Source organism: Mastomys coucha, unplaced genomic scaffold (genome assembly GCF_008632895.1).
Source record: "Mastomys coucha isolate ucsf_1 unplaced genomic scaffold, UCSF_Mcou_1 pScaffold20, whole genome shotgun sequence".
Lineage (NCBI taxonomy): Eukaryota > Metazoa > Chordata > Mammalia > Rodentia > Muridae > Mastomys > Mastomys coucha.
The window spans coordinates 42,618,734-42,633,513 of record NW_022196903.1 but is presented as its reverse complement, the minus strand read 5'-3'; the positions used below and the strand labels follow the sequence as shown (position 1 = coordinate 42,633,513).

At 45.7% G+C, this 14,780-nt stretch overlaps 1 protein-coding gene across 1 annotated transcript in view; it reads left to right on the top strand.

The window, feature by feature from the left end:
- Window positions 1-14,780, top strand: part of Pdia4 (protein disulfide isomerase family A member 4) — a 19,678-nt gene that overhangs the window by 2,993 nt on the left and 1,905 nt on the right. Inside the window, exons 2-9 of the mRNA XM_031381729.1 lie at window positions 2,359-2,533; window positions 3,665-3,870; window positions 4,905-5,043; window positions 7,912-8,117; window positions 8,233-8,391; window positions 9,682-9,833; window positions 13,534-13,690; window positions 14,325-14,558. Coding sequence (XP_031237589.1) covers window positions 2,359-2,533; window positions 3,665-3,870; window positions 4,905-5,043; window positions 7,912-8,117; window positions 8,233-8,391; window positions 9,682-9,833; window positions 13,534-13,690; window positions 14,325-14,558 — 1,428 coding nt within the window. The remainder of the gene's footprint in view (window positions 1-2,358; window positions 2,534-3,664; window positions 3,871-4,904; window positions 5,044-7,911; window positions 8,118-8,232; window positions 8,392-9,681; window positions 9,834-13,533; window positions 13,691-14,324; window positions 14,559-14,780) is intronic.

Below are 14,780 nucleotides of genomic sequence, written 5' to 3'. Positions count from 1 at the left end.
TTTTTTTGAGATTGGAGTTCTCTGTGTAGCCCTGAGACTGTCTTGGAACTCACTCTGTAGATCAGGCTGGCCTTGAACTCAGAGATCCACCAGTCTCTGCCTCCTGAGTGCTGGGATTAAAGATATGGCCGCCGCCACCAGGCTGGGTTATTTTCATTGTACACATAAGTCAGGATTCCCTTCCTCTCCTAGCCATGTTCCCTAGCTTGAAAAGGGGACAAAATCTCATAATGCTTTCTCTAGTCCCTGACTAGAACAAATAGCCTGCAGCCAGGATGGGTGTGGATGACCATAAACCCTACCTAGCTCCTCCAGCCTCCTAAATGCACAGATGAGGTGGCCACTAGGCAGAAGCTGCATCCTTGCATCCAGCAGGTCATTTAGGGAGTGGAAAGTATTCAGTTTGTCTTTTAGAAAGCTGCTGTGATTAGTGGCTTGTGTAACAGACATGAAGCCCTGGCATGGGCCTGTAGGTGCTTCCCGTAGGCAAAGCTCTTGAAGTACCAGCAGCATTGAGCTTAGTGAACTTAGTGTGAAATATTGAGGGTTCCAAAGGACTGGTTGCTATGAATACCAGTCCATATGGTGTGGATTGTCAGTCAAAATTGAGAGTGGATTCGGCCTGTTGAATTCAGATTGAGTGTAAGGGACTAAGATCAACAGCTCTCCGGAACAGCAGCCACTCAGCTTTAATCAGTATCAGCAAATTGTGTATTATGACTTAATTCTGGTTCCCTCAAAGAAGTATGTCAGTAGACCAGGCACCAGTTTTTGAGTGCTGCAGAGCAGAGGATTGTTGTATTTTGTGTGGCATGTATGTCCTTCCCGTTTCCCCAGTTCCTGAGCATTCTGGAAAGGTGTGAACAAGCCCTTGTTGAGGAAGCTGTCCTCTGTTCCCTAGGGAGTTGTCCAGAAAACATATATCTTACCTACCTTGTTACCGGGACCGTGACTTCTACCGCGGGCTGAGGGCTCACCAAGGCTCCCCAGTCCGAGGCATGGAGCCATGCAATAAATAGCTACTTTGTGCTGTCAAATGTCAGACTCAATCGGGGACCCACAGCCTCTCTACTCTGCTCCTCCTGAATACCTGAAAGCCTGTCCCCCTAATCTCTCTGTCCTTAACACCTGTTTTGATGGTGCTCAGAAGGAGGTAGCAGTGGGCAAGAGAAGCACGAGCTGGCTTGGTTTTTACTCTGAAAGTGGGGATATTAAAGCTATTTTTCTTACCTCTAACAAAAGAAGAATGTAGGCCTCAGTTGAGGAAAGGATGTGTGAGGCAGGGAAGGATGTTGTAAAGTGGGGCGAAGTGAGTAAGATATGAGTAGTAGAGATGAGGCGGAGCTAGGATTTTTGTAATGATTTTGCAGGTTGGTAAAGTCCGTTAATAATGGTCAGAGCTTCAGAGTTGTGGAAGAGCAGTGTGAGGGACCTGTGGGTGAAACACAGGGGGTCTCCATGCACCCACAATTATAGAGCCAGCTTTGTGTTACCTAATACGTTCCACAAGTCTCAGGGGTTCCAGGATCCTGGGAACAGGTTTTAGGCCTCAAGTGCCCTCAGTCCCAGACAGTAACCGGCAGTGTTCTTGACTGAGCCCCTAAAAAGAATTGGCCCTTTGACACACTCTGGCTCCAGGGTGAAAGGAATAGTGTGCTTTTTGCACATAGATCTGTTTACTGCCATGACAGTCGTCGGAGAAACCAGTCAGGGAGACCCAGAGTTTCATGCTTTGTTGTATCTGCAGTTTGGAAAGAACAACTTAAAAGTTAACACAATAACACTCTCTTGCATTCTGGGGGTGGGGGGGAATTGCTTCCAACAAAGTATAATTTTTCAGGTGTATTTGATGCGCATTGGTCCCCTAAGTCTATAAAGTTGTCATTGTTTCAAAGTCTTTTCCTCTCAGAGTATTACTCAAGGCTGGCTTTCTAAGAAAAGCATGTTTCCCTTTGAGCCGTCTTCTGAGGGAGCAGCCCTGTGGGCTATTTTTAAAGAATATGAAGTGGAATGACACAGCTTTTTCAGAAGTAGAATTTATGTGCGTCCCAGAGAGTAAATCTTGGGTATCTGCATATTTGGAGGAGCAGGCAGGTAAAGTGTCACTGGGAAAGGTTTATTGAGATTCCAGAAAATGGCAGCTAGTGGGCTTTGATTCCACGGTGTGCCGATCCTCCATCCTTGTCCCCGCTTGGAATGTAAAGTAGCTGTGTAGTATATGGAGGTGGAAGAGGATCTCTCTCCAGGGTAAGGATATCCAGCCACCGAGATTTGCTTTAAGGCTTGTTTGGGCCTCTGGCACAGCTGTGACGGAGAACATCATGAGTGTCTTAACCAGCATGAGTCTTTTCTGGTCAGACGCTTCAGATACAGAGGATCCCATCGAGGAGGATGAGGAGGACGAGGAGGACGAGGAAGATGAAGATGACTTAGAAGTTAAGGAAGAAAATGGTGTTTGGGTCTTAAATGATGGGAACTTTGATAACTTTGTGGCTGACAAAGATACAGTGCTACTGGAGTTCTACGCACCATGGTAAGCACCTTACCTCTCACAGCTGGACAGTTCTGTGGCTGACCTCCTCAGGCCATCCAGGCCCCAGATGAAATGAAGGATCTGACCACAAGAGCTCCAGCTCTTCCATTTTTTATTATTATTATTATTATTATTATTATTATTATTATTATTATTACATTTTTGATTATTTTATTTTTTGTGTGTGCTATAGCATGCTTGTAAAAGTAAGGACAACTTGGAGGACTCATCTTTTCCTACCATTGTGGATCCAGGAGCTAGAACTGGGATCTTCAATCTCGGTGGCAAGTGACTTTTACCTGCTGTGCCATCTCACCATATCTAGGACTTCAACTTGCTGTTAGAGTGTTGGGAATTGGAAACTCAGCCCTTCCAGCTGGCATTAGGTGGCCTTTAGTCAGCCCTCACCATAGAATGGTAGTCATAGTTTCTAAACAGGCTGGCAGAGGCAGCTCCAGGTGCAGGCTTCTCACCGTGGGGTGATTTTGTTGTCTTATTTTTGTTCTCTTGTACAGAACTCTGGGGAAGCAGATACAAATTCTTTTCCTGTTTTACCCCTCATGCTTCCGTCATAGGAACTGTTAAATCCCTCCTACTTCTCTTGTGCTGTTTAGCATTTCATAGTCCCTTCTGTTCTTTTTTCTTCTTTCTATGTGCTCTCTGTTTCACTTCTGAGGTAGTCTCACATTACTTATCTAATATGTGATTTAACCATTATTTTCTGTAAGATAAGTGTTCCTTTTAGCAGTTTTGAGGTTTCATTTTTATTTTATATTTCAGTTATTTTTTTTTTCTTAATTGCAAAAGCAATTTGTTGTGTGTCTGGTATCTAAACTACAAGTCTTCCCATAAAGCCTCTGGTTTTTTTTTGTTTGTTTATTTGTATTTTGTTTTTTGTTTTTTTGTTTTTTCAAGACAGGGTTTCTCTGTGTAGCCCTGGCTGTCCTGGAACTCACTCTGTAGACCAGGCTGGCCTCGAACTCAGAAATTCGCCTGCCCCTGCCTCCCAAGTGCTGGGATTAAAGGCGTGTGCCACCACCACCCAGCAAGCCTCTGTTTTTTGACTGTCTTGTTGGATTTCAATCTCTCTGGATACAGGTGATTCTTTTTCTTCTTCCTTAAATTTCTCAGGTGTGGACACTGCAAGCAGTTTGCTCCAGAATATGAGAAAATTGCCAGTACTTTGAAGGATAATGATCCTCCCATTCCTGTTGCGAAGATTGATGCAACTTCAGCATCCATGTTGGCCAGTAAATTTGATGTGAGTGGCTATCCCACCATCAAGATCCTGAAGAAGGGACAGGCTGTTGACTATGATGGCTCCAGGACCCAGGAAGGTGAGCTCCAGGACATGATACCTAAGGAACACCACTCAAGGTTGACCTCTCACCTCCCCATACCTGCATTTATCCATTTAAAAGAAAACACACGGATTCTCTCACACTTACAAAAGGTTGCCTTTAGCCAAGGACAAGCCTTAACAATTGAAGTCCTTGGTGTGCCGGTCTACCCACCCTCATTTGAATACACACCCATACTTGAACAAATATAAAGGAAGAACAAGGTAATAGGCACCCAGCTTTCTTACCGGGCTTTCTGGCTTACTTTGGAACCTTTAGAGCAGCATGCGCTAGAGTAGACTCCTCATCCCCTTGGCCATTCCCTCTGAGTGAATTTTAATAAATGGTTGTTTCCTGATAAACTGGCTGAGGGCCTCTGGGTGTGGGCAGGAGCAGGCAGTTTATATAGTGAACCTGTGAAGATTGGTCCCCTTGGCTCTTGGTGATGTTTGTAGTAAAGAGGAAAGTTTACAGTTCCTTGCCCTAAGACTCACACGTTTATTTTTTTTTTTATTTTTATTTTTACTTATTTCTTGTGCTGGGGGTCAAACCAGAGTAAGTTATATGATTAAGCAAACAACATTCTACTGCTTGTGCTAGCTCCACAGCTTGGCCCGTTTGTCTGTCTAGGCACACTTCCCAGGTGAGTCTGCTGCAGCACGAGCAGGAGGAGCTTCTACTGTTAGAAATTTTCTAGATTTTTGCTCACATTTCGTGATGCCTGTGATCTGGTGCCATGATGTACATGGTTGAGCATGTAAATAGTTCATACATGTTGCAAGATTGCGTAATATGTATCTGTCATAGTTATTGTTCTGATCTTGTGAAGAGACTCTACGACCATGGCAACTCTTAGAAAAGACGTTTAATTGGTAACTGGGGCCTTGCTTAGGGTTTCAGAGGTGGTGGGGAGCATAGTCAGAGGCAGCAGGCATTGGAGCCTAGAGAGAGGCAGCACACGTTGGAGCAGTTGCCGAGAAGTCCATCTCGGTCATGCATTTAGTCTCATGTTTTTCTGTTTTCTTTTTTAGAAATTGTTGCCAAAGTCAGAGAAGTTTCCCAGCCTGATTGGACACCTCCACCTGAAGTCACTCTTTCATTGACTAAAGATAACTTCGACGATGTCGTAAATAATGCAGACATCATTTTGGTGGAGTTCTATGCCCCATGGTATGTTTAACAGTCAGATTCATGATATTATGATAATGAGTGTTCAGAACTCTGCTAAGCATTGGTGAAGGGTTGCAATGCACAGCCAGCAAGGTTGAGGCAGCATCTGGAACTGTAAGGGAAATCATGGGAGGAATGCATATGGAAGGGAGTAAGTCCTCACTTTAAACTTCATTATTAGAGTATGTGTGTGTGTAAGAGTGTGAGAGAGTGTGAGAGAGTATGAGAGTGTGTGAGAGTGTGTGTGTCTAAGTGAGTGTATACAGGTGTATGTGTCACAACGTGAGTGTGGTAGTAAGAGAACAGCTTTGTGGAATCCTTGCTCTCTTTCCATTTCTGTTCTGGGGAATTGAACTCAGGTTGTCAGTCTTGCATGACAAGCACTGTTACCTTCTGAGCCATCTTGGTTTTTTGTTTCTTAAGACAGCCTTGCTATGTAGCCTAGGTTGGCCTACAAATTTGAACAGTCCTGTTGCTTCAACCTCCTGAGTTGAATTCAAGCATGTGTTACCACACCTGGATGGAAAAGACTTGTAGGGAGATGAATAAAAGTCTGGGAGCCCCTGGACTTCCCAGGAGATGATCTCTGGCAACATCTTGGTGAATTCTTCATTCCTTGGCCAGGGGCTCTGATTTTTTGAACAGACTTAGCATTTGTCTGGATGGGTCACTTAAACTAGAATAAAGACTAAATTATGAATTGTGGATATGAGCACTGGGCAAAATAGTGGTGGGGCATGCCTTTAATCCCAGGACTTGGGAGGCAGAGGCAGGTGGATCTCTGGGAGTTTGAGGCTAGCTGCTCTACACAATTTGTGTGGCCTTATGGTTCCAGAGAGAGTTCCAAGAAAGACAGGATTACACAGAGAACCCCTGTCTCAAATAAATAAATAAATGAATGAATGAATGTGCCCTCAAGTCTCTGCATGGATGAGGCCCCAGAGTGTCAGCAAGGAAAAGAAGTTTGTTGTGTTAGAATCAGCAGGCAGAGGCTGTGGCTGATGCATAGCAAGGAGCTAGTTTGTCCTGCTTAGGCAGGGCCTTATGTGAACCCAAACCTGTGGCTTTCTGGATAACATTCTCTCTGTCCATTGTTGGGTGTACAGATGAAATGACAACACAAAGGGATGCCCAAAGGAAAAGGAACTGGGGGAGAAGGAAGGAAATAACGTAGTGTACTGGGGAGCAGATAAGTCAGAGGCACCTTTGTCACCCCACTTCAGTGCTAAAGAGATGCCAGTCCTTACATTGCTATAGAGGAGGCCTGACATGGTAGGTGGGACATGACATTGTACTAGTGGGTCACCTACCCATTCTGGTTTATGACTGTTACCATTATTTGCTGTGAGGAAAGACCATGACAGAGATAGCTTATAAAAGAAGGAGTTTGTGTGGCCTTATGGTTTCAGAGAGATAATAGACCATACGATGGCAGAGTGCAGGCCTGGCAACAGGGGTAGGAAGCTGATGGCCCACAAGAGTGAAGCAGAGAGAACCAACTAGAAAATGGTGCGAATCTTTTAACTCTGAGAGCCCACTTCTAGTGACATACTTCTTCCAGCAAGGTTACAGCCTCGAAGCTTCTCCAAACAGCATCATCAAATAGGGCCCAAGCATTCAAATGGGGGACAGGGAGCAGACACTTGGTTCCAACCTCCACCATGACCTCTCAGGAGCTGTGTGCACTAACTGTGAGCCGAGCAAGCTCATCAAGCAGCTCATAAGCTCATGGGCCCTAAGAAGAGCGGTATCCTTTACTTGCAGATAGTTTACATGTTGCAGGGTATACCCCTTAATTAATTGAGTTTCCCAAGGACCTGAAGAAGACAGCGTTTATGTTAATTTAACTAGGAGGACCTGAGAACCTGAGAGCAGATACAAGTCGTCAGGGTCTCATGGTGTAGATTGTCTATTTTATGTCTTTATTTATATTTTCTTTGGTGGTATGTGTGCCGCCAAAGGTTAAATAAACCTTGGTGCCTGTGCCTGTCCGATAGGCATGTGCTCTTCTGCTGCTCTGACCCTACACAGTCTGGGTTAGCCATAGTCTCTTGTTCATCTCCTGTTCTGGTTTGTAGGCTAAGAATTTGTTATGCTCTAATCCTGTCTTTGTTGACATTGTTACCTCTCTCAGCCCCTGAATCCAGCTAATCTGTTGCCATGTCTATTCTTTTTTTTTTTTTTAAAGATTTATTTTATTTATTTTATGTGTATGAGTACACTGTAGCTGTATAGATGATTGTGAGCCATCATGTGTGTTGCTGTGTTGGACTCAGGACCTCTGCCGGCCCGCTCTGGTGTAATTTGCTGCAGCTGTTTTCAGACACACCAGAAGAGGGTGTCAGATCTCATTACGAGTGGTTGTGAGCCACCATGTGATTGCTGGGATTCGAACTCAGGACCTTCAGAAGAGCAGTCAGTGCTCTTGCCCGCTGAGCTATCTCGCCAGCCCGCCATGTCTATTCTTGATAGTAGATAAAGGCTAAAAAACCATTAGCTGTCACCTTGTCGGTGGAGCCATTCCTGATTTATATTGTTGACAACCCCCAGATCCTAAGGAAATCTTCTCCCTTCTTAGGATGTTGACTCTCTTGCTTTTTTCCTCTTCTTACTTTCACCAGTTTGCTATGCTCCTGTCTATAGACACAGGCCTCTAGGGTGTGAATGCCAAAGGCAGGAATCTCATGTTCTAACAATTTAGCGAGTCTGTGGGGCCTCTCTTGGCATTTTCATCTAGGAGACATTCCAAGATTTGCTGGCTGTAACTGAGTTCCTTAGGACCATGGGATTGGTCTCTGTGCCCCACTTAGCTGGTAAACGAATCCATCCTGGGACAAATTCCTCATGGAATTGACTTCCTTTTGGCAGGTGTGGACACTGCAAGAAACTTGCCCCTGAATATGAGAAAGCTGCCAAGGAGCTCAGCAAGCGCTCTCCCCCAATTCCCTTAGCCAAAGTTGATGCCACTGAACAGACAGACCTGGCTAAGAGGTTTGATGTCTCTGGATACCCCACTTTGAAGATTTTCCGCAAAGGAAGGCCTTTTGACTACAATGGCCCACGAGAGAAATATGGTATGGCTGCTCCCTTCCTCGTAGTGTGTGGAAAGGGGATGTCCATTGTACAGCTGGGAGCTAGAGGATGTGGTCAGCTGCAAGGACCTTCCTCAGACGTGTGCTCTGCTCCTAGGAATTGTTGACTACATGATTGAGCAGTCTGGGCCTCCCTCAAAGGAGATTCTGACCCTGAAGCAGGTCCAGGAGTTCCTGAAGGATGGAGATGATGTAGTCATCATTGGGCTCTTTCGGGGAGACAGTGACCCGGCCTACATGCAGTATCAGGATGCTGGTGAGTGCGTGCCCAGTCACACTCCTGAGGTTGTGGGGATGTAGGCTGTTTAGCATAAATTTAGTATAATGATTGGGGTTTTTTGTCTAGTATGCTTGAGGTCCTGGACTCAAATTTTAGCACCACAAAAACAGCCCTTACATGAGAGAACTTCAGTGAATGCTTGATGGAAGAGCCATGGGAGTACCTGTGGGAATAAGCTTTCCAGCCTTGGGCTGAGGCCGTGGGTCAGGTCCTTGTGGCTGTCAGAGTTGGTAGAATGTCTAATCACATGCTAAATGTGTAAGACCAGCTGCACTGTCTCCCCATCCCACATAATCACATTAATCCAAGTTGTTTGCCTTCTTCCTGTCCTAGAAAGAACAGCTCTGACCTTGTGACAGCACTTCTGGCTTGAGCCTGGCTCCTGGCTCCTGCTAGTTAACTAAAACTGTGGTCACACACTGACTCCAAGAGGCCAGTGTTTGCATGTTTTAGGATCCTCATTGCCACCTTTTCCTCATTCCCCCTTCACACAGCACAAGTGTAGACTGCTTTGTTACTAAGTGCCCTTTCAGCATGTCCCTTGTCGCCATGTGCTGTGACGTAGCAGTGGTTGTGTATACTTTCAATTCAGGCTGGTGATTTATTTGTTTGTTTTCAGACGGAATCTCTCTGTGTAGCCTCGTTTTTACTCTATAGACCAGACTAGCCTCAGACTCACAGAGATCTGCCTACCTCTGCCTCCCAGGTGCTGGGGTTAAAGATAGGAGCTATACCCAGCTCAGTCTGGTGTTTTGTCAAAACTTTAGAGAAGAACTCAGTTTAATTCATGTTTCTTTGGTCTTCATTGGTTAGTTAACTATCATCTGTTCTTGACTAATCAATCAGGAAGAATTTACCCAGAGAAAGTCCAGCCTAGCCAAGGACTTGGCTAGGTACAGAGTTTTCTTAATCTCAGGATAAGAGCTCAAAACCTCTGTGAAGGGCACTAGGTATGAGGCCTCAGTGTAAAGTCATAGGAATGTGTGGTACTTGTGTGTTCTCTGAGAGGTACTGTCGACCCTAGTTCCAGTTTAAAAGGAGACATTTGCTCCAAACATAGTTCTAAATTTCTGTGGATGTGGTTTTGTATTACTGACAAATTCTAGGATGGAAGACTTTGATATTACATTTGTGCCGGACTTTAAAAACAGGCTCCTTTGTGTGCTTAAAGCTCTGCATATTGTCCATTCAGAGTTTACAGTAGCATTTATACTCTTCGGGTCATAAAACTGTTAATCCTTTTAATCTATTCTGTTAATTTGTTAGCTAACAACCTGAGAGAAGATTACAAGTTTCACCACACTTTCAGCACTGAAATAGCTAAGTTCCTGAAAGTTTCCCTGGGGAAGTTGGTGCTGGTACAGCCTGAGAAGTTCCAGTCGAAGTATGAGCCCAGGATCCACATGATGGATGTTCAGGTGAGTGAGGACACTTCAGAGGTGTGAAGCATCCTAGGCTGTGCCAGTTCGTGGGCACTCTACATGCACAGCATCTGGACTTTGGAGAATTTTCTTTGCCCACAGGTTGTGGCATACCTGTCTTAGTCATGGGTTTTTTGTTTTTTGGTTTTTTTTGTTGGTTTTTTTTTTTTCATTTAATTGCTATTTATTTTAGTCACTGTTCTATTGCTATAAAGAGATACCATGATCAAAGCAACTCTCAAAAAGGAAAGTATTTAACTTGGGCTGGCTTGTGGTTTTAGAGGTTTAGTCCATTATCATCCTGGTAGGGAGCATGGTTTGAGGCAGCAAGCATGGCAGCATTGCTAGAGGCACACCCTGATCCATAGGCAGAGAAACTGGGCCTGGCATACAAGGACTGTCAAAGTCTCGCCTTAATCCAAGCACTTGGGAGGCAGAGGCAGGCAGGTTTCTGAGTTCAAGGCCAGCCTGGTCTACAGAGTGAGTTCCAGGACAGCCAGAGCTATACAGAGAAATCCTGTCTCAAAAAAACAAAAAAAGAAGGAAAAAAAAAAAGAACTGTCAAAGTCTTAAAACCCACCCCCCCAGTGACACACCTCATCCAGAAAGGCCAAACCTCTTATTCTAATTCTGTGGAAGAGTTCCACTCCTTTGTATTCAAACCTCCTTTCCCAACCTTTGCTTCTCACCCTGCTCTTAAGCTTCAGGGCACAGGATAGGAGCATAGGAGAAAGTATGCACAGGATAGGAGAATAGTTGTATTGTATTTTTTCCTGATGATGCTGGTCTCATTGTGCTGAAACTCCTGGTGTTTGGGCTCTGGGTCCTTATGAGACCCTGTGGGGCAAGTGCCACCAGACAGAAGAACTGGTAAGGTTGAGCAAGACCAAAACCCTGGGAAATCTTAGGAATGAGAATGGTAGGGATGGGGGTAGCTCCCTCTCAAGCTCTACCTGTCCTGAAATACATAAGAGGGCCATGACAGTCGGTCATTTAGGACAATACCTGGAGACCTACCTTCCCCATGCAAATGGAGCATCCCCTAACATCTTAGACTGAGCCAAAGGGAGGCTTTTACCCCTGGATCCCACCCTCCTCCCAAAATGTTTGTAAGGTCCCTATCCACATGGAATAAAGTGCATGAGCTACTTCACCAAGAATCATCTGAGAGTGGCTGTTTTATTGAGCTGTAACACTCTGGGGAAGAGTTTTCTGTCTTGACGATGAAGCATTCATCGCTGGGCCTTGGATCCGCCCAGCAGGCTAGGCTTGTGCCTCTCCATCTCCACACCTTGCTTGCCACTGCCACTCTGTCTGTCTGCATACTTCCTGCTAGCCACTCTGGCTGTGGTTCTGTTTCTTGCCACTGTTCGTGTTGCTTTGGTAGCAGGAGAGACCGCTGCTACCTGCCTTGAACAGGCTTTCTTTTGGAGAACTATAACACTTTGGCTGTTCTGGTCAGATTGGAACTCCAAGGAACCTTTTATTCCAGCTGGAGGACCAGAGATCCTCTGAAGTCATCCCTTCTGGTTCTGAGGAGAACGATACTTGGAGACCCCATCATGAACTGCATTCTGTCTCCCCTGAGGAGCCATAACACCTCCAGTGGCACAAGACCCAGAGGAAAGAAAGAATTGGGGGAAGGGAAGCAGTCAACACCAGTGGGCAGCTATGAAACTCTGTCTTGGTCAGTGTTCTGTTGCTTGAAGAGACCCCACAACCAAGGCAGCTCTTAAACTTGGGCTGGCTTATAGTTTCAGGGGCTTAGTCCATTTTTTTCATGGCAGAGAGCATGGCAGCATGTAAGCAGATGTGCTAGAGAAGAGCCTTAGAGGTCTACATCTGTATCCAAAGACAGCAGGAAGAGACAGACACTAGGCCCGGCCTGAGCTTTTGAAATCCCAAAGCCCCAGTGGTAAACTTCCTCCATCAAGGCCTCAATGACTAATCCCTCTCAAGTAATGTCATTCCATGATGCCGTGTTCAAATACATTAGCCTGTGGGGCCCCGTCTTACGCAAAACACCACACGTTTCCAGAAAAACCACAGTGCCCTGTGTAAATTTGGCCCTCACCCGTCTCATTCCTGTTATGGTCTGTGTACCCATTGGTTCCTTTACTGTGCAAGGCTTAGGACCCTCTTCCCTGGACTCAGTGTTGCCACCACCCCTTCAGTCATAGACCATGTGATCCAGGGGGATTCCAGGGGGCTGTGGACCCTCATGGTCACACACAGCCCTAGCATATGTGTGTGCTCCCAGGGAAGGGCCCAGATCACTGGTTGGTTGGTTGATTTTTGGCTGGGTGGCTGGTTGGTTGATTGGTTGTCTGGCTGGCTGGCTGGTTGGTTGGTTGGTTTTTGAGATTTTGAGATGAAGTTTATTTTAAAAGGAAAGGATAGTCGTCTATACCCAGGGGCTTGCCAAGAGTCATATTGGTATGTTACTGTTTAAAATTTTTCTTGAAATAAGGTCTCAAAATGTATCTCTGGTTTTTCTGGAACTCACTATATAGAACAGGTTGGCCTTGAATTCACAGAGATTCCCTTGCCTCTGCCTTTGGAATGCTGGGCTTAGAGGCCATACTGTCCTAGCAATCCAGCACATTCTTGAAGGGACACTTAGCCCAGAAAGGTTACAAGGTTAAGCTCCCTGTAGTCTAGTCTGGGGTGAGTGAGCTCGTCACTGCTGCCGTGCTCTTGAGTTTGCTCCCTGAGTGAACCTTGTCTCAGGTGATGGTGATAAAAGACTTCATCTGATCCTTTCTACCTGGACCCAAAGCTTATGCCTTATTGCAGCTTCCAGGGCTTCTTTGCTTGCTTTTGTAGTGCATTCAACACACCCACTGACATCAGAACAGGCCCTCTTTGAACCTTGCCCTCTGCACTGCTACTTTCAGCGCTGTGTGCCATCTGCTCCCTGACTTCCCCGTCTACACAAGGAACCCTGGGTTCTCATTGTGCTGTCTGCTGTATGACAAGTGTAGGACTTTGGGAATGTGGGTTAATAAGCTTGTACAAGTTTCTGCAGCTATAAAGTGGGCTGGACCTACTCTTGGTGATTGAGAGACAGTATCTGGAAAGGACTTGATTTGAGTCTTAAGTGTGAACCCTGGTGACCTCCAGTCTCCAAAATCTGAGTTCTGTGTCCCCTTAGAAACTGTCACTCTGACACATATTTTAGGTGCCATGTAGACTTGGGTTCCCTTGATGCTTATGAAGCATCTCACTGGAAGAACCATATGGACCATCATTAAATGAGTCCACCATTGAGCCTCGTTAAGCACAGCTGTTTGTCTGAATGCTGTGACCTCAGCACACAGCCCCCAGAGAAAAGAGGTGGGCTCAGTGGTGTATCAATACAATCCGAAGATTAAAGGTGTGGCTTCTTGTAGCCAGTTACTGTGCTTTGCCTGGTCACTTATTAGCTGGAGTTTTATCTCACCTTGTCATCTATAAAAGGGGCCTCGGGGCTCTTGTGAAGATCAGTTAGCTGAAGATGGAAAGACCCACATGATTCAGTCCATTGTAGTCACTGTTTAAGACCCTTAAGCTTTTTCCATTGGGTTCGGAGTTCTAGTCAGGAGAAACCGTGTGATTGGATGGGGTGAGTGAGCTCACCTGGCCCTCCTGTTCTGAAGGCATATTAGCTAAAACTTTTTCATTGTGTTTGCTCTCATCTATGCCCTCTTTGAAACAGGGCTCCACAGAGGCATCAGCCATTAAGGACTATGTGGTGAAACATGCCTTGCCCCTGGTGGGCCATCGAAAGACCTCTAATGATGCTAAGCGGTACAGCAAACGCCCCCTGGTGGTTGTATACTACAGTGTGGACTTCAGCTTTGATTACAGAGCTGGTGAGAGACCCTACCAACACCTTTGAAGGGTGGGGGCTACCACTTTTAGAAATCTTGCTCTAAGGTTCTTAAAGTCAGTAGTGTGGGCATATTTTTTGCCTCTACCATAGGATTTTGAGTTCTGAGCCTTATAGTACCCCTTTTCCTTCCTGGTTTAGTAAAAGGGGAGTTAAGAGTCAAACCTAGGGGTAGAGAGTTGGCTCAACAGGTAAAAACATTCAGTGCTAATCCTGAGGAGCTGAGTTCAATCCCTAGGACCTACGTGGTAGACAGAGAATCAGTTCCCACAAGTTGTTCCCAGACCTCCACACATATATATACTATGTATAGTATAATAAAAATTAAACAACAAAAAGAAAATAGATGATTAAAAAAAAGAAGTGGCATGGCGGTGGTGGCGCACGCCTTTAATCCTAGCACTTGGGAGGCAGAGGCAGGCGGATTTCCGAGTTCGAGGCCAGCCTGGTCTACAGAGTGAGTACCGGGACAGCCGGGGCTACAGAGAGAAACCCTGTCTCAAAAAAACCAAAAAAAAAAAAAAAAAAAAAAAAAAAAAAAAAAGAAGTGAAGCCTAGTCTAGGGCAGGACAGTTACTCTGCTTAGCCACTCAGTTCACAGCCTGGGTCTGTTTCAGCCACTCAGTTCTGGCGTAACAAAGTCCTAGAGGTGGCCAAGGACTTCCCTGAGTACACCTTCGCCATTGCTGACGAGGAGGACTATGCCACAGAGGTGAAGGACCTGGGGCTCAGTGAGAGTGGAGAGGATGTCAACGCAGCCATCCTAGATGAGAGTGGGAAGAAGTTTGCCATGGAGCCAGAGGAGTTTGATTCAGACACTCTCCGGGAATTTGTCACAGCTTTTAAAAAAGGTGAGTTGGGCCACACATGTCTGTGCGTCACAAAGACAGGTGACACCCTGGAGCTTCCAAGCTGGCAAAGGACTCTTCATCAAGAATGAATGAGCCTAGCCGGGCGGTGGTGGCATACGCCTTTAATCCTAGCACTTGGGAGGCAGAAGCAGGCGGGTTTCTGAGTTCAAGGACAGCCTGGTCTACAGAGTGAGTTCCAGGACAGCCAGGGCTACACAGAGA